Here is a 24,790-nt window from a genome sequence, read left to right on the forward strand (position 1 = left end):
TTGTGTTTGGGAAGTATTGAGCATTCAACTGGATGAATGAGACTTGGGTTATAGTTTCGATGATGTTAAACCCGTGCCCTAATTTATTTTAATTCATTAATACTTTGCTCTGTTTCGCACTTCGAGCGATAGAATGACTAACAAAGAACTACTAACAAAGCACTTATATACTAATAAAGGACTGGCTTATCTAAAGCCAGTTGAGTAGCACTTGAAACGATTGGCTCTTTGAAACCTGATGTTCTTATATGATTCTGTTTTCTTCAAGGTTGTGTCTTCCTGGTCGAATGTACTTATTGTAAGTCGCTTTGGATAAAAGCGTAATGTTTTTTATTCTTTGATCTCTGTGGAGGCATTAGAGAAAACACATCGAGAATTCAAGGTACCAGGGTGAATAATTGATAATCAAAGAATCACTGTAAGGGTGAAGCATTCCTTTAATGTTCTTAAGAATACCACATTTATGATGGGACCGTCTTTATAAGCTTAGGCAAGGCAAGGCGAGTTTATTTATATAGCACCTTTCAACACAAGGCAATTCAAAGTGCTTTACAAAAAACGGAAGACATTAAGAAAATGGCATTTAAAATCAGTCATTAAAAAGAAAAGATAATAAAATAAACATTAAAAGAAAAAATACATGGATAAAAGTTACAGTGAAGTTTAAGATTACATTATTTCCTTGAAGGAATGACAGCAGGAAATGTTTACACTACATAAAGGAACAAGTATGATTTCTAGTAAGTAGCATTCATAGCAATAAAACTTATTCTGAATTTCTCAGTCCTACCTTTCTCAGCATCACAGATTTTCAGCGTTCCTACTCCCTAGACACAAAAAATCCATATGATGAGTTTCAGTTTCAAAGAAAAGTGTCTCCTTTGAATTTAGTTTGGATATCCGTAGGTCGTCATGCATTACAAAAAACCCAAGGTAGGGTTTAAAAACTATTTATTACAAATCCCCTGTTGTTCTCAATTCATCGGTTAATATGCACATAGGCAGCAGAATAGTAATAATAAAAAATCAGTGTGGCTGAAAAATATGAAGAGGTCTACCTAACAGTCCTTTAAGGAGCGATCTTCATTAATTTCCACTCTTTCAGTGTGCCGTGGAGTTGCTGTTTGTCCCGACGCCCTGCTGAATCTGTCTCAGTATGTAGGAGGCGACTCGGCCCTCCTTTGACTGACAAACTGATTTTTATGGCACTTTGACTTTGAACCAGCTGTTGCTGAAAAAGGAAGGGGAAGAGAAACTGATTTTACGGACAGTGTTGGGAAAGTTCACTTTCTACATGAACTAGTTCAGTTCACAGTTCACAAATTTTAAAATGAACTAGTTCAGTTCATAGTTCATAATTCAAAATGTTGAACTAAAGTTCATGGTTTCAAAAATGAACTAATTTATAGTTCATAGTTATTTTTTCAATACGTTGCTGCGAGCTATTATTTGTCTCCTGGATGTTAATGGGCCATTTCAATTTTTACAATATCCTCAGAGGGACGTACAAGTTATTGACCTCTGCTTAAAAAAACTAAAATCACAGCCCATTCATTTCATTCTGTGCAAAGAAAAAGCAACCTCTTAATCCAGATATCTCACCATGACTCGCGTATGCATGCACGTGCAGGGTGTGGCGTGACCACCAAAACAGAAAGATAATTTATGGACACAAGATGTGTGGACATGTATTTAGTTTCCTATCCATGTGATGTGAACATGATTTAAGTGGGGGGGACCTAACCTCCTCTAGAGGGGTCCGGGGGGCATGCTCCCCTGGCAAGATTTGTTGCACTTTGAGAGCAACATTAGGAGATCTATGGACACATCTCTCAACACCCAAACACAACTGTAAGCAGATTTTCTTTTAATGTATGGATATTTGACAAATCACTCCCCTTTGAAACTGTATTCTTCTTTATTAATAACTGTCATATAGTATTTTATACCGGTTTACTTTATTCTCTTATTTTTTTATAACTATAATGATCATATAAAGATGTGCCTTTACCTCACTGGTTGTAGACAAAGCTTCTTATATTCGTTAGCATAGCTAGCTAACCAGATGCTAATGATAACAACACAGTTATTGACTGTCTGATCAGTATGACAGATGAGCAGATCGCCACTGGGCTTTCAACTAAAGACACAGACACGCAGAAACTGCGGCATGTGTATGGACTTATCGGTACTGCAATTTCTGAAGTGCTGGAGTGGCGTTCTGGTGCTCTCCGTCAGAACTGCACCCCTGTCAGTCGAGACATATACCACGTGATGACACGTTAGGCTCGTGTTGTGTTCAAGGACCCTGACCTTGGCCAGGAAAAACAGGTACTCGCTTGTTTAATTTTTTTGCGGTCTAGATTTCTTTCATTTTTTTATTTTTTGCGTGTTTATAAATTACCTCGAGGGCCGTACCAAATTGTCTCGCGGGCCGTATACGGCCGGAGGCCGGACTCGGAGGTTCCCCACCCCTGCCGTAGAGTCTCACTCTGAGCGAGTGCTGCTGCAGCTGCTCTCGGCTTCGTCCATACTAATTCATTCATTCATTCAATGCTCGCCGGTTCCGCGGTTCCACATTGTTTGTTGTGAGGAGTCTGATATATTTAGTATATTTATATTTTAGTGCGACAGCCAGGGGTGACAGGCGCGTACGCGTCACAGGCAGCTTGCTGTTGCCAGATTGGGTGGTTTTCTGCATTATTTTGAAGCCTGTTTACGGTGTGTTTTAACTGGGTTTTCGGCTGAAAGGCATATGAAATCTGGCACACTTTTGAACGCCGTTATAATACAGTGCTGAGAATGAACGCACTTTTGAACGCCGTTATACAGCGCTGAGAATGAACGCGTTCTCAATTACGTTCAACGAGCGGAAATACAGTACGTTCAGTTCACGTTCGCCCAAAATATGAACGCGTTCATGAACGATCGTTCATTGAACGCGTTCAGGTACATCACTGTTTACGGATATATCATATCTGTCTTGTCATGACCTGGCCAGCGTTACCCCATTTAATTGTTTATTTTCTGACGGTATCAGCAATAATTATATATTTTTATTTAATTTGGTTTGCATAGTTAATTGTGAATTTGTGTGTATATCTCTTGATCATTAATTTTTCTCATGTAACTGTAAGTTCTGGTTGTTAAGTAAGTGTAATTGACAGTTCATCTATTTCTATACGGTCCCTTCTCTTATTGTCCATTAATGGAAATAAAATGACATAAAATTCTAATGCTATTTTATAGCAATAACAATATAATATCAATATTAAATAACTAATTTTCCTGTAAATGGCCTTGATGCAGATTGGCTATGGTCAAACATTCAGTGTCATCACATTTATGTGCAGCCTTTGGAATCTATCTGTTGATCGGAGTAGTCGTCTCACGCACTCGCCCTGCAATAAAGATTCAAATATGAGATTGAAACTATATCTTAAATTGACAGAGGACCAGCTTTAATATGTTTCATATTCTGCCTAACATACTGTAGGGACTCTGGTTGTTGATTAGTCACTGTCCATATGAATGGCAATAAACTGAACATTTCCCTGCAGTTATCTACTGTCATGTTAGACATTGACTCCCTCCCTCGAATGGGGAAAGGAAGTTATCTGCACTACTATAACATGTAAAGTCATAAGGTCATGTGGGTTTAAAGTCAAAATGATCACTCGCCTGAGATTGGAGGCACTCACTGGCGTCAGGAGGGTGATCATCTCCGATAAGGGAAATGTCTGTGAGGGAAGTCGGAGCAGAAAGATTGAAATTTAAACAAACAATTGCAAAGTGGTGACGATAACATTTTCACAATTCGTGACTGTTTGTGATACAAAAAGATAATCTTTCTGACTCCCCCAGCAGCTATCTTTCACTAATTGTGTAATGACGTAACCTGCGTTATGACGTCTTAAGACGATAACAGCAGTCGGTTTTTTTCTCCAAGTGACTAAGCAGCATAAGAAAGACACACATATAAATTGGTTTAGTAACCAATAAAATACTATGCTTGACTCAATGTATTTAAGTGTTTGACTGCTACTGACTTAAATGGTGGCTAATGTTAGCAAACTTTTAGGATAATAAAGCAAAAAAATATTGTCCATTGTATATATAAAAAATTATCGTAGTGTGGCTAATGCGTTTGCTATGAACAAAGGTTACAAAGAGATGAGCTATGCAACTTTCTCCGTCTAAAAAATAACCCACTACCCAAAAAAAAACATATTTAAAAAATATTTAAAGCTGTTAATTACCAATTACCAAATATGAACTTTTTTCTCTGCCCTGTTAAAAAGCTAAATATGCTCCTTTTTTTTTTACTAGCTAGTCACTAATTTAGGGTAAGCTAGTAGGCTACTGCCGTTCTGTACAGGTAGTGAACAGCAGGTTTAACGTTGTGTTAATAGCAAAGGCAGGGCAAAACAAAGATGCTACGACAGCAGTAACAGTAAGTTTACACAAACTGTTGAGTGGCCGGTATAATGATTACAACTATGCTACAAAGCTGGAATTCAGGTGTACTGTCTGTATATCCAACCCAGTCTCACGGCATTTCGTGTGTCACGACATTTAATCTATTCATTCGTGTTCACCTGGTATATCAGACCCTTAAAGTTGACAAGAAGTCAGGTGAACCAATGGTAATTAAAAATATTGATTATAGAATTGTTTTGCAGATCTGTAAATTCATGACAGTGTGGCACATTACAAATAAATCCAGTCATACATATTTCCTGTTACGATTATTATTCATGGGGTGTGGAATTATACCATCTTGCTACCTGTAGTTTTATAACAGGCTAAATTATTAACCATGACACATATCTCTTCACTTACCATCTTCTACCCGCTGGATCAGAATGTGGTTTCATTGATCTCCGTTTATTTGGAATATAAAATAAACAGCAGGGCAGTGCCCATTGTAGTAAACTAGAGTCATTAGTGTGTCACTGTCAGCACGGATCACTTACTCATTTCTGTTTAAACTTGTGTTCAGAAAAAAAAAAAACAGTTTTAGTCATTCATGTAGGTCTTTTATTTCCCAATAGACAAGCACAACTACAGTATATATTGCTCTGGATGATGGTTTAAGCACAGTACAAATGCACTTCAAATACTGACATAACTCAAAGTAACATCTTACAATATAACATTGCTAAATACACAGAAATCGTACTTTTGATGTATGTAAGGTTTCCAATTACATTTTTTTTTTTTTCAACCAATCACAGACCATCCGAATGAGTCAGTACAGTTGTTTTGCACCATAACTTAACTTGCATGTTTAAAATACTTTTAAAGTCTGTGAAAAACAAAACGTAAAAAATTAAAGTGAGCTAATGTTCTTCAAAAAATCAAAACAAAAGAGGCTTGAAATCCAAAAATAAAAGAAAGTTGTGCAGACATAGCAGCGGATTTTACGATACTACATGGCACGGAGTAAAAAAGAGAGGCACATTGACTCAATTAAAGCAAAATCGAAGGCCCACAATATTTAAAAAATGTGCAGCTTCACTAAAATGATCTTTTATCTTCTCTTGATTAAGTTAAGGCTGAAATTCACAGTTGATATTAATGAGGTTCATTTAGAATGTGTGCAACAGAAATAAATTCTGAGAATGAAATCCCCACAGATTACAATTGGAATTCAAGATCTCAAGGCCACCAACCTTTTTTGGTAGCATTTCAAGAAATTCTAAAACAATGTGTTGGATACATCCTGCTTTAAGAATTTAAATCAAACCAAAACTCCTATGATCTGTACCTTAAAGCCCCCAGAAGAATCTGAAAACTCTTCAGTATAAAACCTTTAAATACATACAACAATATAAAAAGTCATGGATGGCAGAAGCTGTTATTTTGTCTAAGCAAGCGTTATACCACTGGTTCGGTCGTTATAATGTCGATTATAAACTTGCTTTTACTGCTACATGGTTCTCTGTTTTATGTATGTATCTTCACAACAAGTTATATAACAACAACCATAGACAGACAAATAAGTAAACGTCAGTAGTGTGGTATACTCTTGCTCTGCAAACACAAATAAGGCTCTTAACTCAATCTAGAATCTCAAACTAGTCATTGATATTAAACTGAAAATCAGCTTTCGTGCATTAGACTGTGTACAACAGTTATATCACAACGGTCCTCATAAAGGTCAATAAATCCGCAGCAACATAAAAAGTAGTTGCTGCATAGGTTATTTCACCGTCAGACTTGCGTCACAATTTAAATTGAAGCCCATCCACTGAATTGCATAAAAATATTTCCCTAAAGTGAATCACTGAGGCTTAAATTAAAAAATTAAAAAATCAGTGTTCACATGTTTTAAACCAATTACTGTAAATCACACGTCACAGAGTCAGCACTTTTCCAATGCATACCTTGGTAGACGTATTCTACTTTGATTTCTGTTCATTTTAAAGACTGAAAGCCTTTAATGCCTTGTGAATGGGAACCTGTTTCATGTCTCTAAATGTGGCCTTCCATGTATTACGCAAAAAAAGTAACTATGATAGCAACATGAGAACTATTGAACACAATAATATACTTTGGAAAATTGGCAATCATCCAGAACATAACTGTGGGTTATTTGCAGTAAGTGGGCTAATATTAAAAATGAAAAACACCTGGATTGGGACTTAAGAAGATGGGAAACTTCAATTGAAATCTGATTGACGGTGATTTCCCTGCTAACCACCTAGCCTACTGCTAATACTGCTCCTAAAATACAACTTTTTTGGAATTTGCGATTCTAAATTTCCATCCAAGTGTTTGTGTGCTCTACAGCACATTTAGGTGTTTACTCTTCCTTCTCCTCGGGTCTCTTCAGCACGGCACTGTATTTCATGGGCGCACCGTCCGCTTTCAGCTGCACCTCCACTAACGTGAAGATCGAAATTACCTGGAAGTGGAAACAAGAAATTATGATTTTTACAATTCGGTTTTTGCTCAGGGCACTTTTTTTAAAAACATGTTTACGGAAGCTAGCTGGTCCAAATCTTAAGGGAACAAGTGAGTCGTCTTGTTTTCTCCTGGTTATTTCCAATGAAATCAATCATTTGTTTGGGAAATGTGCATAAAAACCACAATACCTGATATGATGTGCAAAAAGAAGTTTTGTATTTCTCTGTCTCGCATTACTATCACATTACTGTCGAAGCCACTTCAAAAATACAATCACAAACTCCCCCATTCTATTTGTATTAAACAATACCTCTATTTTTCAATTGACAGGTAACAAAAGGACCAAAGCATGTTCAGTGTGTGTTTGTGTGGTGCTCACCTGCTCGACTGGAGGTTTGTTCAGGTCCTCTGGTATCCAGAGCAGCGTCAGCTCGGATTTCTTCCCCACCTTATGATGGCGGAAAGAGCTCAGGCCCGTAATCGACTGAGTGGGGAAACAAACGGTTTCATAGTATCAGATTAAACGGACATGTGATGATGACTTTGTTTTCGTACCACACTGACACTCATTTCCCACTCCCGAGTAGGTTTTTACAGTACTAAATAATATGCTGCATTTTCACTGCATGGTACGGCTTTGTTGAATTTGGTTCGCTCTTTTTTTTCCGTTTGTGAAACGTTGTGGATATTACCTGGTAACTTTTTCAGTACCACCTTTGTCGATGTTTCAAGGGAGGTCAGCCACAGCTAGAAGCTGGAGACCACTTCAGAGAGAAACTTCACTAGCGCGAACAAGACATCTTGCACGAACCCGCTGATATTGTATAGCCAAGATATCGTCAATAGCAAGCGGAATATTAGATTACTCAAAATAAAAACCACAATGAAAATGTAAAAAGAAGCTCCTCTGGTTTTTGATAAAGAGATTCCAGGCGGTTTCACATGGCGTGGTACAAGCTGAGAATCCTGCCTACACCGAGGGGGCAACATCTGGAGTTATAAACGGAAATAAAGAAAGTAATTGATCCAAAAAGTGAGTCGAGTAGAATGTACAGCCGTTCCATGCAGTGGAAGTGTCAAATAAACGGTCAATAGAATATCTCTAAATATGAGACCTATGTCACCAACAATTAAGACCAAAGAGGTTTTAAAAGATACAAAGTAATAATTAGAAACACTTTACCAACAATGTTAATAAATGTGTACAAAAGGACTTAATTGAAGGCTGAAAATAATAACATTAAAAGTGAAACTGATCTCTGTAACTGGAGTGTTTTGGAGCTGACCTTGCAGTAGACGCGTTTCTGTACTCCGTATCGGAGAACCAGCACATCAAAGGACTGATCCAGGACCCCCATCACCATGGCCTCAGAGTCCAGAGGGCCACAATCCTGGGGCACGGACAAAGAAAATACTTCAGTACACCGACGAAGTATTCATAGCAAAAAAGTAATAATTATAGCCACTGTAGCAAAGAGAACAATAATAAAAGGGTGTGTTTTTCCATTAGGCAACCCACCTTTACAAACACTGCGAAGAAGAGCTCAGAGCTGAGCTCCTGGACTCTCTTGGACAGAGTCTTCCTTTCGTTGCAGTGGGACGCCTGCTTTTCCACATCCTGTGTTGAGAGCCTCAAACTGGGTCCACACTCTGCATCCAAACATTCAGCAGACAGACACCAGCATGATGAGAATGGAAGAGAAACAACATCACTGATATAGAGTGGTGCAGCGATGACCTATTTGTTTTGTAGGCCAACCTGAAAGTCATCAAGGCAAGGGCTCCCTCAACAGGCTGTACAATAACTACACCCATTTGCATGTCTCAGTAGCTAAGCTAAAGGCTGCTAATGTTTGGCTAATGCCATTCAGCAGTCTCATACAAGCACTTGTTGGCAGTCGCTGTTAGACATTTATATCCTGACGTATTTACTGACTTCAGCTTGTGTTACCACAGATAACAGAGTTCTTCTCTTTTTGAGATTAATGTATATTTACACATGGCCCTTGTTTAATAAAATAAATAATAATTCAATAGATGATTATTAATTAGTTGAAGTACGCACTCAGTGAGTAGGCCAGCAGCCGGTGGACGATGATGTCGGCGTAGCGCCTGATGGGGGATGTGAAGTGAGTGTAGAGAGGAACGTTCAGGGCGTAGTGCTTAAAGAGGTCCTCCATCTTAAGAGTTCCTGAACAGAAGTACAGCGCCATCTGGGGAAAAAGACAAACGATAAATACAGAAACTCACAGAAATATTACTTGAAATTATTTATGTAATATTTTAAGATGACCCGTTTTCTTTGATGCCAACAACTATTACACAATTTAGAAAAACTGAACACATCTACAATAGAAATACAATGGTTGGGGCCGAGCTCTCACCTGCATGGGTCTGGAGCACATGTGGGTGAGGACTTCTTTTCTGGCAGCGGTATACTCATCATCTCCGAGAGTGGTGTGGAGACTCTTCTGCAGGTTGGAAAGGCAGAAAAGAGAATTGAATCATCATTTACAGAAGGTGTGAGGACTCAAACGCTTTGTCAATCATGTATTGAGCATCCGATCCTTATGATGGGGGGGAAAAGACAGAGTAAAATTATGAAATGGAAAAGAAACGTATTGCTGGAAATACGGGTAGGCGATTTATATTGAGATGATAGTACGTCTATGTTTATAGGCATTACTTCAATAATGAACTCCTCTCAACAGTCCAAAAGAAGGTGATCTTAATGCTTAAGACAAGGGAAATGTTAGGGTTTTAATGACATTCATTTTTACAATTATTTTGAGATTTCAAGATAACATTTTACCTCTAAAGGAACTTTTGAAAGATTGATTTAGGACATTTAATACAAAGTATGGCGTTATTTTTTAGATTTCTGATCATAAGACTTAATATAACAACAACTAGATAGGCAAGCATGTTTCGGCAATGCAGTAGTTTGGTTCTTGACGATTTCATTTGCAACCCTATCACGATTTGCAAAAATAGTGATGTCAGTTAGAATAGGTTGATCAGAGATATTGAAGTTTAAATATTGTTCTGAGAAATTAGACACTGGGCCGTTGTATTGCGAGTACTTACATGCAGCGCTCCTGCAGAGGACAGATCTATGTCGATTCCCAGCTGGTCACAAAGCTCCTGCAGCTCCTCTGCCATTTTGGCCTTGGGTGGGGGGTGGCGCCTGAGCAGGGCCAGCTGAGGGAATTTGGAGTGGATGTGGTGGGCTGTGGCGATGTTAGCCAGCAACATGAACTCCTCCACCAACCTGGAGAACAAAGTTATGCATGATGGTTAAATCAATTCATCTATTCATATTACACATTTGCATCAGGGGACGTTAAAGTGTGTACACTGTCTTTAAACCCTTGCATCGTACAAGGAAGAAACGTTCCAAATAAATCCCAAAAGGAGGAAACTCATGGAGATCAACAAAGGAGGGATTCCTCTGCCAGGACAGACGAAAACGTGCAATCCATGTTGTGTACACATAAAAAAAACTAAACAAAATGACAATATAGAAAATCCAAATATCAAGAAGGATGTCAAAAAACTTGAAGAGCCGCCAGAATGTCGAAAAAACCAAACAAAACAAAGAGGGACTGATATTTAAGCATTCCAGACTGATGCAGAAAGGTATTTCACTAAAGTTTATACATGTGTCACATCAAGTAAAAGCTCCTTTTGGGAGAGAAGGACACATGCCCCTTTCACACATCGCGATTCCCGTTCTAGCTCCATGCTAGAGCTTTTCTGGTTTGGAATCGGTTTTTCTTTTCAGCCCCCGTTTTGTTCACACCGCCCAGAGCCCGACTGGTGCTGCCGCTGCTGCGTCATGACTTTACGTCGCTGATTTTCTCCCCAACTGTGTCGGGCCGATGATCGTGTTGCTTTTAATCGTACGAAGCCAGATTAAATTAAATAACTACTTCTCAACCCTTGTACTTTTCTCCAGAGTGCCGTGGTTCATTGTTTATTAATGTGTTTCAGCGGCATTTACAGACCGCTGCAGTGCTGGCGCTGTTTGGCATCACAACGCTGTTATGAAAGTTTCTCTGGTATAAAAGGGGTGATGTTATCATAGCAACCGACGCTAAACTGACTATCTTGACTACTTGTTGCTATCCTATTGTGGCATAAGCCGTTTTCTACAGGCACATTTTACTGGCGTATTTTTCATTATGAATCTACTTGTGATAGTCAGACATGACAACCTGTGCATCCCATGTATTGATTCCATCTGATAGCTGCTATAATACAAAACGTCTGCCTCTCTCCACAATGATCAATAACAGCGAACGGATGGTCAAAGTAAGGTACAAATAAACAGAATCACACAAAGCCTGGTTAGTGTTGCCTGACTTTATAAAGTGTGTTATTTTTTTATAAGTGTGTGTTTGCATTCTAGTCACTTTGCTCAGCGCTACTGCTTGTTACAACTTTTATTTGCCGTACTCGCCATAAACTGTTATTGCTCAGGTTGATAACGCCCCTGCCCACGCCACCGACGTAAGCGTGACGTGTGCGGTTCTTGCTTCTAGACCGACAATTTTTTGGAGCTTGGTAAGAACCGGTTTTCGGGGGAAAAGAGTCGGCTCCGCTGCGGTGTGAACAGGAAAAACCGGTGCTTATCAGGCTCTAGCTCCGAACCGGCCCTGGAACCGCGTTGGTGTGAAAAGGGCAACAGATTCATCTGACGAGGGTTTGATACTCACTTGTTGCTGTCTCTGTACTGGTAAACGTAGCAGCCTTGAGGCATCATGGTCTCTTTGTCCAGGGTAAAAGCCAGTTTCAACTGAAACAAAAAAACAAGCCATGCACATGAAATTAATGTCAGAGCCTGAAGGGTTAGTGTTAAGGACTAACAGTGTAAGCAATGGGACCAGGTCAGTCAATACTGTACGTCTGAGGAGAACACTTCATCACAGCTACATTAAGATGCAAAAAAAGTCAATCGTCCAAGTAAACGATTGTAAACTTAAACGTGAAGGTAATAATTGTAGAAGTTGCATTAAAATATCAAACACAAGTTGCAGAAATCCCAGTTTCAGTGTTAGCCAGTCATCCACAGTTGGATTTAAAGGATTGATCCCCTATTGTTTTAATTTCACCATATATCAACCCAAGGACATTGTGTAATTGTTTGCTGACTGACCAACATATTTGGGCTCCAAGCAAATACAAATGCATGGTTTCCTTAAATTAGTGATCGGATTGGAAAACACTTCGGAACTTTTATTTACCCCCAGTCCAATAACAGCAGATATTTTCACCCAAAAAGGGGCGGGGCCATGACAAATTAAATAATATGGGTTTAGTTGCCATCCATTCCTTATGTAGACTTTTTATAAAAGTACTGTTGGGTAACATCATATTAGCCAGCTCAAATATTTCTGTTAAATCTGCAAAAAAAGTAATATTATGTATATGAATATAATACTAGGAAGGCTGAAAGCACGATCAGCAGCTACACAGACTTAACCACGCCCTGTCTTTTCGTTTAAACCCTACCATAGAGTAAAGCCTGAGAAAGTGAGGACTAACCTGGTCCAGTCTGAGGGCTCCTCCTGAGAAGCGCTGAGCTCGGAGGTTCTTGGCGATGGAGTGCAGGTGGAGCACAGCCTGATGGATCTCGTCGACGGGGTGCTCGGGGTCTGTGGGTGGCAGCTCCTCCGCGGAGAACATCTTGTCGGGGGCGTCGATCATGCTCTGAGCGTGGTCGTAGCTTAGCTTCACGCAGGAGCGGATGACAGAGCGGCCAAACCACTCGCTCAGGATCTGGAGGAGGGGTGGAGGACCAATGTCATTAAACAGAAAAACACCCAGAGTAAATGCCGTTAGCCTAATCAAAATCGGTGAGACTTTTTTCTTTTTTTTTAAAAATCATCTTTACCTAATAAATTAACTTTCTATTGTTTGGTCATAAATAGTCTTACCTTCCCCTCCGGTGTGATTTTCCAAATGACGGAGAAAGTGAGCCTGTCAATGAGAGGATTGAGACTGCACAGCTCCTCACACAGCAGCCTGGGCAACATGGGGATCACCTGGAGAGAGACCAAACTCATTGAATGAAGTCTAAAGGGTTTGTTTATTAAACTACCACTGAGAAAAAGTGACTGAGATTGATTGAAGAGCCAAGAAACACTCACCTTTTGAACCATGTACACACTAGTTGCTCTTCGGCTGGCGATAGAATCCAGAGCGTTGTCCTCACCCACAAAGTAACTCACGTCAGCGATGTGGACTCCCAACTCAAAGTTACCTTGGATAAAGATACAGTTTATGACACCACTTCCCGAAAAAATGAAATTGTACATGTTGCCTGATCAAGGTGATTTACCATCAGGGAGTAGTTTACAGGAGAGAGCATCGTCCAGGTCTCTGGCGGTAGCAGGGTCGATGGTGAAAATACACTCCTTCCTGTATGATCAAAAAGGGCTTTGTGAGTCATATAAGTAAAGTCATATAAATTACGTCTTAAGGCCCAGACACACTAAGCATATCAGCGGCCGTCGGACAATGTTGGCGAGGTCAATGAGGATCTAGTTTTTGCAGGCAGTTCTGCATCATATGCATTTTTCGCTCAAGAAGAAAATATTCCCTCTGATTGGATGTTCAGCTAAAACAGACTTCCAGAATTCCAAAAAACGTCTTAAGTCAAGAGGGAGTACACAGAGGAACTTCTTGCTTTCAACTATATCTTTTTAACAACAAAGACATTATATTTACAGTCTTCGGGTTTTCCTTTATGAATGGCAATACAGCCCACCAAAGCCTGCTGTTAAAAAAAACCCTTTCCCTCTCATTCAAGCGCAGAATATGCTTGCTAGTTGGCTCTATACTTTGAGATGTTTTTAACATGACTTTTAGACCAAGATCCAGGAGACTTAAATTAATGCAACAGCTCTGTTGTCTCAAGATTTGTCCTGTCTGTATTTAGTGTCTATGCCTTTAAAATACTTGTTTTCTGTCGTTGAAATTCTCAGACAGTAACCCAGTTATCAGCAACAACATGTGTCATGTGTTAGAAAACACAATGCTACTTGTGTGCAAAGCTGGATGTGCTTCGGCTGGCATGTTCCCACTAGGGCTGCACAATTCATTGGTGTTTTATCGAAATCACAATATGGAATGTGCAATATTAAAAAAATTGCAGTAAGGGCACTTTTTGGTAATTGCAAAATATGTGAAAATATCTGAGTGCTGAAATATATATTGTGTCGCGGCAGAGAAGTCTCGGCATACTAAAAGGTATTCTGTAGAGGATTTCCTCCAATATTGTGAATCTTATCCCATAATCAGTCAAAATAAAAAATACATGATCAACAGTCCTTACCTTAAGTCTTTTCTCTTGCTCATCTCCTCTGGTGGGATGGTCCAGGGCAGGTTCTTCGGCAGGCAGTCCAACACCTCAGTTGAGAACTCAGTAAAATCCACCTCGTACTCGATCAGGATGCCCTCCGTCTCCGGCTCGATTTCTCCTGCCTGACCCAGGGTCTTAGCAAGTTGACTGGAGGACACATTAGGAGCATCAGGCTAGTGGCTATTCTGTTAAAATCGTTGCCCACATAACGTTTTTGGAATTCATGACTCACCCTTCTGCAAAGTTGCTGTCTGCCGGCCAGTCGATGATCCGGCATATGAACAAGGTGTTTGTGTAGTCGCCCGGGCGGGAAGTAAAGTTTTCGGGACATTCAGCGAGGGGAACGTTTATCCGTGGCACCCGGTGGTCCACGGGGGAGAACATGGCAAAAGGCTTATCTGGTAGGAACTTCAGGAAGCCCGTCACCGCCCTCGAGTGTTTCTTCTCAACAATGTAAACCACCTGGAGGACGATTGATAGGGGAGGCATAGTGTTAGAAATCTAAGGCTTCAGTGTTTTATTTTAACTATTCTTAAAATACTATATTAGTATTCCATGACAACAATTCTGAGATGGATATCCAAATACAAAAAACATCAATAGACATTAATCGAATTAAAGTGAATACAGTTAATACTAATAATACATACAAATAATGGTAATGATAACTATAATAAATCAAAGGATAACTTAGTAAAGAAAGATGACATAATAATAATAATTAATAAATACAAATATATAGACATGTTATAAAAACAAAAACTGTATCCTGAGAAAAAGAGTAACTGGTTCATGAAGGCCAAGCGCAAAAAGCAGAAACGTTACGATCTTAAGGTATCGCAGATACAATACGTTTATTTTCAAAGTAAGGTCTAACTTTTGTTTTGAAATAGCAAGATTAACTATAGCATAACTTGGCTGGTTTACAACAGTAACGGTACGTCCACACAGCAGCTTCAGAAGAAACTTCCACCGCTTCCAACGCTTCTCTGCCCATTGACTTTGAATGGTGATGACGTCACTTTGCCTCGCTTTTCGCCGAACTGCATTGTGGGGGAGCGAAGCGAAGATTTCCAGGATGTCCAGGATTTCCAGGATTCCAAAGTTGAGCAATGATCAAATTTTGAAGTTGAGCTGGAAGCGCCAGCCAATCAAACACGTTTATGCAAATCTGACAGTAGAAGCGCTAGCCAATCAAACCGCGTGTAAGCAGGGAGAACCAGACCGCAGTTCATTTCCTCATATTCCAAATGAGAAATTACGGTAGCAAATCACCCGGTTCTTTACGACCAGAACTATTAACGGGATACAAACCGGAGGAACCAGGAATGGAGGGAGGTGGCAGAGACAGTGGGTGAAACTGGTAGGTTTTCGCGTGTTTGGGGAGTTTATATATATATATATATATATATATATATTGCTCGCATAAAATCCCTGGGGTTTTTTGCTTTGTATGTTGGTGGCGGGAGATTCATGTGATTGGTTGTTGGTCGCATTGCTCGCAAACAATCCCCAAGCTGTCAGACACGCCCAGCTCCAAGATTTTCGAAAAGCTGCTGTGTGGACGTAATACATCTGCAATTAGTCAAATAGTTACTATCACTTCAATGATTGTTTTCATGTTTTCAGTTTTCATATGTTAATGACATTTCCTTCAGTGGAGTTTAAATAGATATTAATCTTCCAGCACATATTGTACAATCCACTCAAACAGAACTTTAGAACTTAAGAAGAAGCTATTGCTTCTTTTTGGGAAAAAGAAGAGTTGGTTAATTTTGTATGAGAAAGTGTTGAACTGAAAGGCGGGATGCTCACTTTAGCAGTTTTTTGGAGTATTTCCCCATTGGGCCGTGGGGTTGAGGGTTCTTCCAGAGGTTCCACTTTGCGGATGAGTTCATCCTGGTCGCTACACCGGTCTTCCACATTCACATTGGGCCTGGGTTTACGCTCCGTCTTCTTCTGTGCTCTTTGAACCACGTTATCTTTCTGGGTGTCTGACTCACTGGCACCATCACAGTCAGTATCTGACCTTACAACCTAGATAGATACATACATTCATAATCATTTGGTGACACTCAAAGATGGGCTGCGGTAGAAAAGTATTTTTCACTTAGAAAGTGTTTCTAACGAAGTAAATTGACCCAGAAGTATTTAGGTGGCAGCCATGAAAAGAGCTGGTGGTGTTGTGCTAAATGCTATGGAAAGTTAGCCCTACAGTATTTCCTTTGACATAGGGTACATTACAACATCCTATGACAAAGGAAAGGAGAGGATGCTGTCCTACAATTCTCTGCAGCAGCAGAATTGAGGGCAACACAACGTATTAACAGAAATAACAAATATTGTCGCAGTCTAATTGTTTATCATGGATAATGTGAAAAAATCTTAATTTTAGTGTGTATCTCTACTTGGATTTAAACCCATTGAGTATGTCACTGTAATATTTTCAATTTGTTATAAAGTTGCTTAAAACAATGTTGGTAGCATAGTGAAAGAGCAGTGGGATTCTATTCTTATAAATTCTCCTTCACACATTAGTTAAGCCCCTGTCACACTGTCCCGAAATTGACACCAGATGGACACACGAATATGGAATTGTGAATTTCGCACAAAGATGGCCCCGAACTTGGTCAACAGCCAAGCAACAGCCGAAGCAAGTACGATGCCATTGCCTACAGACCACACGATGGCACCCGAACCACACACGAAAATATGGTCGTAGTCGTAGACTTTACTGATGATTTAGAATGTATCCAGACTCAACGTAAGGGCTTGTGCCTCTTCGGGGGGTGCTAACATTTAAACTAGGGATGGGTATCGTTTGAAATGTATCGATTCCGATTCCGGTTCTGCTTATCGATTCCGGTTCTTATCGATTCCCTGTTTCGATTCCAAAATTGTAAAAGAAAGAGGTCAAACGTTTAGATAAAAAAAATGTCTTTATTCTTTTAAGCTTTAACTGACATTTTTACAAATAAAAAATATACATGCAATACAAATGTATTGCATAGCTGTGCTTTATTTTATCTGAGCTATGCCTGTGGCAAGCTATTAACAGGCATTACACTGTGCCTTGTCTTTTTCTTTTTTAGTGTAGTGGAGCCTCACTTTAGAGAGTTTACCGCGATCCATCTTTGGTGTTATGAAGTGACTGAGCTCGTAAACTACTACTGGAGGGCGGGGGAGCCTTGCTGCGGGGAAACTGTGGACCTCTGTCGCCTGACAGCGCAACTTACATGATGCCGTTTAAAAATGTTAAGGGCGGTGCCGGCCGTCAGCGAACCGAGCCGGCTGTCAACAGCCCGCTGTCAACCGGCCGTTTTGTGATTCTCCAGAACACGCAGATGGCCAGACCGCCCTTACCCTGTATTACACCGGGGCGCCGCAGCACAGACGGACCCGGTAGAATACAGGGTCTACCGTGTTTAGGAACCGTTAAGCAGAACTGAAATTGTGTATTTTGTATGGGTACCCGGTACCCGGAATTTTCTTATCGGTTCTCACCTGGAACCGAGTTTCGGTTCCCAACCCTAATTTAAACATACACTTTATTCTTTACTTTCTCCGTCTTTATATGTCGATTAGAAGATATTACTTATCTCCGTAATTTTGTTTCCATAGCAACAACAACTTCCTGTCAACAGCGTAAACTCGCCTTCAAAATAAAAGCATCTAAATAAAACAGGAAGTTAACCTAAATTACATTTAAGACGTACAACTGCAACGAAAGTAACAAAAACAATGTAATATCCTTTTCAGTTTCACAGAACACAAATTGGGTTATTTACATAATATGTGATTTTGTTGTGCAATAAATGCAATCTCGATGTCATCATACTATAATACGATGGCGACACGACGGCATTGCGAGGGCTTCACGTAGTCGTGTTGCCTTCCTAAGACAATCGGGCAGCTTCTTGTTTCCTTCATATTGTCTTCGTGAGGCGGAAAATGCCCGATGGCACCGATGGTCACACGAAGTAAAGACGAAGATGACACGATTTGACAAGATGCCCTCACGAGTGCCTTACGAAGGGCAAAACGGACATACGAATTCAACACGAAAATGAACCTTCGCAAGATCCTTCGGCAATTTCTTGTCATGCCAAAGATTTTGCCGGAGCCTGAGAAACTCCACTGGCGGTCATACGATGGCTTAAGATGCCCTCACGAATGGCCCGATGTTGTTACGATCAGAGCCGAATTTGAACATTTCCTTTATCGTGTGTCCATCTGGTGTCAATTTCGGGACAGTGTGACAGGGGCTTTAACATTGTTAGGTTTTCTAATGGGGTCAAGGAAAAGTTGTAAGGAAACATTTATTTTGATGTCCTGCCGAGTTAACATAGAGCCTAAAATAATAATCAAACTTTTAAAATGCCAATATTTAAGACATGGCACCTTCACACCAAAAGTATCCATAGACGGGTAAGTGTAGTCTACCTTCCACTGCTCCCGAGGAAGGAGTTGCACCACCACCACGTCTCCATTCAGAGCTCTGTTGCGAGATACGATCCCATCCAGGAATATATCCCGTTTCTCATCCTGCCACAAAAAAAAAAAAAAAGGTGATTACTCGTCTCCTGCCATTTTGTGATTTAGACAGTAGTAAAACTATACAGTGCTTGTATAGGTACTTTTAGTTGAGGTAGCAAAACATTATGTGTCGAATTCAATCTGGGATGAACTTACAGGAGATGGGATGAAAGCTTCGTGGAACTTCTTTGGGTTGATTCTTATCGGCCCCTGCAGAGAAAACATGGAGAATTTAGGAATAAATCCACCAGATTACTGTGAGTAGTTTGACCATTGAGTAAAAGTCATCCATACTCAATGAAGGTTTTCAAAGTATTAGGAATAGTACTGTAACTCTGGGTTTGTACCTGAAGGAGTTCCTCTCTTTTAAGGCCATGGGAAACCTCTTCAAATGTCATGTAGGATTCAAAGACCTGTTTCCTTGATCCTCTGCCTCCCCTGTTCTTACTCCTGTCAGCAGGAGAATTGGCACCTGTCCCTGAAAAATAATTGATTCCATGATGAACCAATGTATCAAAATTCACTATTATTGAGATGAAAAATCTAACCTATAATTTACCTTGCTGCACTTTTTTGTCTCTACCATGAGGAGACTTGGGCGTGGTCACTTGACTGTCAACCCCAGACGTTAATGCCCCCTCTGCGCTTTTCTCCTCTTCTGGGTGCCTTGTATTGGTTTTTTTCTTTGCCTTCTTCGTCTTCTCTAGCTCAAGTTCACCTGTACTGGCTTTATTTGGGGACTGGGGACATGCAACAGACGACTCAGTCTCTTTGGAGGTGACGTCTCTGTGAGAGTCCTTGTTTTTCTTCTGCTGCTTCTGGTTTTTCTTCATGTCATTGGGTTGTAAAGAACCAAGTTCCTCCCCAGACTCAACGTCCCCATCTTGGCTGGTGGCGGTGTCTCTTCTCTGTCCCCACCGCTGTCTGTCAGACACACCCTGCTTCCTCTCAGAGTCCTGCTGAGCACTGCGGGTGCTTAGTTTTTCCATGTACAAAGACAGTGAACTCTCTTCACCTTTACTTTTCATGGAAGAGGGGGAGAAGTCACTTGAATCGGAGAAATCGTTGGGCACTTGGTCCCTTTTCCGCTGGGGTATGTTCTGTCGGTCACTCTGGGCTTTGAACTGTGTGCTCTGCCCATTTCCTTCCCTTTGAAAGACTGTGTCCTTTGCACATTGCTCTAGATACTGGCTGAACTTGCTGCTGCTGTGCTGGCCGAGAAGCCTGGCGTAGGCATCTTTCTGTGGAGGAGTGCTCGAGTGATTCTGGGTGCGCTTTGGCTCTCGATTCTGGTTCTTCGGTTGCCGAGGAGAATCCATATGGCTCCTTAAAGAAACTGTCTCTGAGAAAGATAAAATCTAACAGTATGAGTGCTGCCATTCAAGCATGAGACAATACAAATAAGTTTCTGTCAAGGTATGTTCCATATTTACAATTCAGTGCACACAAAGAATAGTAGTAAAATAACAGGACTTTTTTTTATATTCTTAAATGCATCTTTAGAAAATGAAGCACATTTTGACTTGTTGCAACTAATCTTACATCATATTACGTCATATGTTAGTTGATCCTGAATATAAAAAGTATAGTAAGTTATTAACCAAGTCAATATTACACTAAAAATAAATGTAGTATAGGCATTACAAGAGACATGGAGATCTTTATCATCGCATTAACTTCGGTTATAATCTCTCACCAAGCTCGGAATACCTTTTAAATCACATCATAGCTAGCAGCTAACCGTTGAGTAACGTTCGGTAACATTTATTGGCAGTGCCTGAATTAGCATCAGCTATGCTAACTGCGACAGCAGGTGTCGCTTTAACCTTAATTAACTACTAATGTTGGAGATAGGCCGCGGCTTTCACCACGAGGAAGGACCCGAAATGGACGGAAATATTGTCAAACCATAAATCTTAAACATTACCTTGCTCACTGCGTGTAAGTTATGTAACTTGGCTGTCGTTCAGAGCAAAAATGCTAGTTAGCTGATACATTCACTCCCTCCGTCGTAATGAATGGTTACAGTCGTGGTGCGTTTGGGTGATGTCGGAAATAAGAAAACTAGACGAACGCACATAAACGGAGAGTCAGTTTGTGTCGTCAATGTTGTACTCTTCAACCCCTCTAAATGTATTAGCAATTTGGACAAGCTACTTTTTAGATTTTGATTATACAAAATAAACCATACCTTAAGAGGAACATTGACGTGATTAACACACGAATACATCAATGGTTATAATGCAATCATTAGATATGATTCTGAAATGTCCCATACATAATGAGTAGTTTAAGTATATTTTGATACTTATATACTTTTGTATTTTTAATTAAGGACTTTTTCTAGTCACTATGTATATTGTACTGTAGTGTTGCTACTTTTAGTTAGGTAAAGTATTTAGGTAGCCTATCCTTCAACCCTTTTATTTACAAAATACAATATTTTGCTGTCTGTTATGAAGAAAATATCAGGTACAACTCTATGAGGATCTAGATTTGATATCAAACGCTGAATTCATTCATTTTTTGGGAAATGGCCCATTGACACTGAATTGGTGAGTTCATATATTTTTGAGTGAAACATTACAAATTGAATCACATGGCACTATACCCATGAGATCTATGATCAATATTCACTGAGCAGACACAATTACACTTCAGTAGAGGGCAGCAAAGATTAAGTATGTACTTTATTATCTGATGAGAACAATTAAAAATCAATTAACATTCAGGGATGAAATAAGTTTGTGTGAAGTCTTTGTGTGAGTGTGTGATGATGACAAACTGCTGTTTACGCTTGCTAAGTACTAGACAACTCAGGAAGCCTCCTTCAAGCACGCACACACACACACGCGCGTGCGCACACACACCCACACACACACACACACACAACACACACACACACAACACACACACACACACACACACACACACACACCACACACACACACACACACACACACACACACACACACACACACACACACACACACACACACAGGCAGAGTGGAGGGAAACGCTTGACAGGGCCACTGTTTTCAAAGGCTGGATGAAAGCTGCTACACCACTGAATGGCCAGGGATATACCCATTCAACCCTGCCAAGATCAATGAGAATCTGTTCATGTCATCTCAAACATCTGAGAGATGCATTCGAGAGACTCCAGTGGCCCCAGATGAGATGCTCTTTCCTGCACCAGCAACCCTGTGTCATCCTCCACATGATGATGATGATGATGATGATGATGATGATGATGATGATGATTCCTGCCATCCACATGTGGGAACTTCTGGAGCAGACCCCATGCCACCCTCTGCATGATGCTGTTCAGCCAGCAATCTCCCCTCCTCAGTGCTCTCCACCATTGTCCCCCATTGTAACCCCACCTGGCAGAGGAGGTTGAAGTAGTGACACAGCCAGAGGTCTCCTTCAAATCTCTGATTACACTTGCAGTAAGAGAACGCCCAACCGCCAGCCGCCAGAGGGCCAAACCTCCTTCCTATAGTTTGACTAGCGACAGCCATTTTTCTTTCATCAAAGAGAAAGGGGGAAAGAAAAGGAGAAAAGCAAAAAACTAAGGAGAAAAAAACTGCACAAGTGATCCAAGAAGCATGTAATCTGCCAGCATTCTATTGGGACAGAAAGAACCCCACGTTTCGTGTGCAGTCTGTGTCCAGTGGTTCCATGAAAGCTGTTCAGAGGATAATGGGGTTATGGACGATGATGGCTCCTTGACATGCAAGGACTGCTGGTTTCCAGACATGTAATGTTGTAAGCAATTGTTTTAGGCAGGTTCATGTTTGTGTGTGTTGTGTTGCCTTCAAAATATTATATGTTAAAGGTGTATGTGTTCCCTGTGAAATAAATTGTAATGATTTTAGATTTGAATAACATTTTAACTTGTAATTAACAGCAGCATGTTATATAAGCAATTGTTTTACGCAGGTTTAGGTTTTATGTGTTGCCTCAATGTTTGATATGTGCCTTCAAATACACCTGCAGTTGTATGGTTCCCTGTGAAATACAATTCAATGATTTTTGAAAATTATTAGAATCTATTGTTTGATGATGTTTGATTCTCCATGTAACATCCACACCTATAAGCCTAAATGTTGTAACAACAATAACATTATAAATAGAAAAATAGCTGAACATCGTATTGCACAATTAGCTTTGAGTGTTACTGACCTGAGATGTTTTATTCATGAATTAAGGTGACTGAGGCTTTTCAAAATGTCATTTTGCACAGAACTCTCCCACATTAGGAAAAGCAGATTGTCTGAGACAACTTGGCACTAAGAGAGTACTGATATGTCTACCATTTATTTTAGGAGTGTAATATCTGCATTTTCTCCTTTTGGTGTGATTAGGACACCTGGGGATTTCAGAATGGTACTGGGTGTTGATTTATTCTATTGGCTTCATATCGCAATATATTCCAGAAGTCTGAAATGCAAAAAATGTCCCACATTAGGGCAATTCACCCTATAGAGCTTAAATATGACAGTCAGTCAGGCAGACATTTACACAATGTCATTGCAGATATATGATCGGCATATTCCTCCTGGGACCCGCCCATTGAAAATGTCCACTGTAGTGGAACATTTTGTTAACATGCATGATGCATCTCCTTTTACTCTTTTCAGCTACTCTATCAATACCTAATGTGCTGTACAGAGGACATCCTGGTCTTTCCAGTGATATGTCATTGGTTAAAATTGCATGCTGGGAAGTTTCTCTTTCTTTTCATCCAAAATGGCTGGCATACAAAAACACAAAATTGTATAGAAGCAGGAGGAGAAGTCAAATATTGTTGAATAATTGTAATTTTTACCATGAAAAATCATATGTTCTTGTTTATTAACATGTGAGGAACTATATAATTAGTTTCTGAAAGCAATTCAATAATTCAAGTTTTCAAATAACAGCTCTTTTATAAATGTCCATTCTAGTGGACGTCAGGACTATCTTCATGGACTTAATGACTCAATATTATTGCAGGAGATGGAACTGAAGCAGACATTTTATGTACCAGATTAAGATTTTGACCTCTCAGATGATGAGAGAAATGAGGATTTTACACCACAACGATTGCCCTTAGTCTAGCATCATTATAATATAACCGTGATGACGTTTTTCCCTGTTTAACAATTGATAGTCCTAGCTTTGGACGGCCTGTAGCCAAACATCTCTCCTTTTACTGTTTGTATTTTATAACGGGAAAGGGAAGAAAAACACAAGTCTGGATGTTTTGTGTTGCTTAACTTTCAATTCACTGCACAGCAGCTTTGAGACATGCTAAAACTATATCTTTGTAATGTCATAATGTAAAGTGATCTTTTTGCTGTAACCACCAGAGGGCAGCATGGTTACTCGATGAAGGGATTTACTGCTCACCTATTTCACTTTCTCTGTTGCTTTCTCCAATGTGTGAAAGTCCTTTAAATTAGCCAAGAAAAAAATAGAGGAACCTTGGTGGGGGGCAGCTGTAAAGTAGAACTGGTTTACTTTTGTAGGACCATTTGAAGGTAATTAGCATTGAATTTGACAATGATTGTATATTATTTAGTATGTTAAAAAGAAGAGCAATTTTGAATGACAGTGTGTTGTTGGTATAGCCTTATTGTATGGAAACATGTTTAATAATGGTTATATGACAATAAAAAATTAGTTTGCCCGGAGTCAACTAGAGTGCTCGATAATTGTTCTCTCTATTTTAAAAGGGTTACATGCCCATCTATTGTTAAATATTCAGTTGAAGACAATGTTGTTGCTTTCATATAAAAGAATATACCCCCTACCAAGTAAATAGTAATACTAGTAATAAATATTAAATAATCTACGCAAACAATAATGTAAAAACTTGTATTGCTATTCTGCTACTACATAGTATGCTCTGTTGCTATTGACATTTCAAAACAAATGTAAAATTAGGTCAAAAGGGCAAGAGTCCGCTGACTTGCTCTTGACTTGTTA

The 24,790-nt window shown here is 39.8% G+C and overlaps 2 protein-coding genes across 2 annotated transcripts in view; both read right to left on the minus strand.

Moving 5' to 3' along the window:
- LOC117462561 (unconventional myosin-VIIb-like) overlaps window positions 1-2,032 on the minus strand; it is a 43,716-nt gene extending 41,684 nt beyond the window's left edge. The window contains exons 1-3 of the mRNA XM_071206212.1: window positions 2,012-2,032; window positions 1,059-1,231; window positions 791-827 (exon numbers count right to left, since the gene is read on the minus strand). Coding sequence (XP_071062313.1) covers window positions 791-802 — 12 coding nt within the window. The 5' untranslated portion in view covers window positions 803-827; window positions 1,059-1,231; window positions 2,012-2,032. The remainder of the gene's footprint in view (window positions 1-790; window positions 828-1,058; window positions 1,232-2,011) is intronic.
- Window positions 2,033-5,017: 2,985 nt separating this feature from the next.
- Window positions 5,018-20,848, minus strand: dis3l2 (DIS3 like 3'-5' exoribonuclease 2). Its single transcript, XM_034104314.1, has 20 exons — window positions 20,742-20,848; window positions 19,374-20,156; window positions 19,162-19,292; window positions 18,971-19,024; window positions 18,722-18,823; window positions 16,094-16,315; window positions 14,511-14,740; window positions 14,252-14,425; window positions 13,256-13,335; window positions 13,065-13,177; window positions 12,852-12,959; window positions 12,460-12,693; window positions 11,631-11,710; window positions 10,000-10,183; window positions 9,297-9,383; window positions 8,978-9,125; window positions 8,432-8,562; window positions 8,199-8,303; window positions 7,292-7,396; window positions 5,018-6,910 (listed from the first exon to the last, which is right to left on the minus strand). The coding sequence occupies exons 2-20, from the start codon at window positions 20,131-20,133 to the stop codon at window positions 6,809-6,811; spliced, it is 3,150 nt and encodes a 1,049-aa protein (XP_033960205.1). The 5' UTR covers window positions 20,134-20,156; window positions 20,742-20,848; the 3' UTR covers window positions 5,018-6,808.
- Window positions 20,849-24,790: the final 3,942 nt, after the last annotated feature.

This window comes from Pseudochaenichthys georgianus, chromosome 17, assembly GCF_902827115.2.
Source record: "Pseudochaenichthys georgianus chromosome 17, fPseGeo1.2, whole genome shotgun sequence".
Lineage (NCBI taxonomy): Eukaryota > Metazoa > Chordata > Actinopteri > Perciformes > Channichthyidae > Pseudochaenichthys > Pseudochaenichthys georgianus.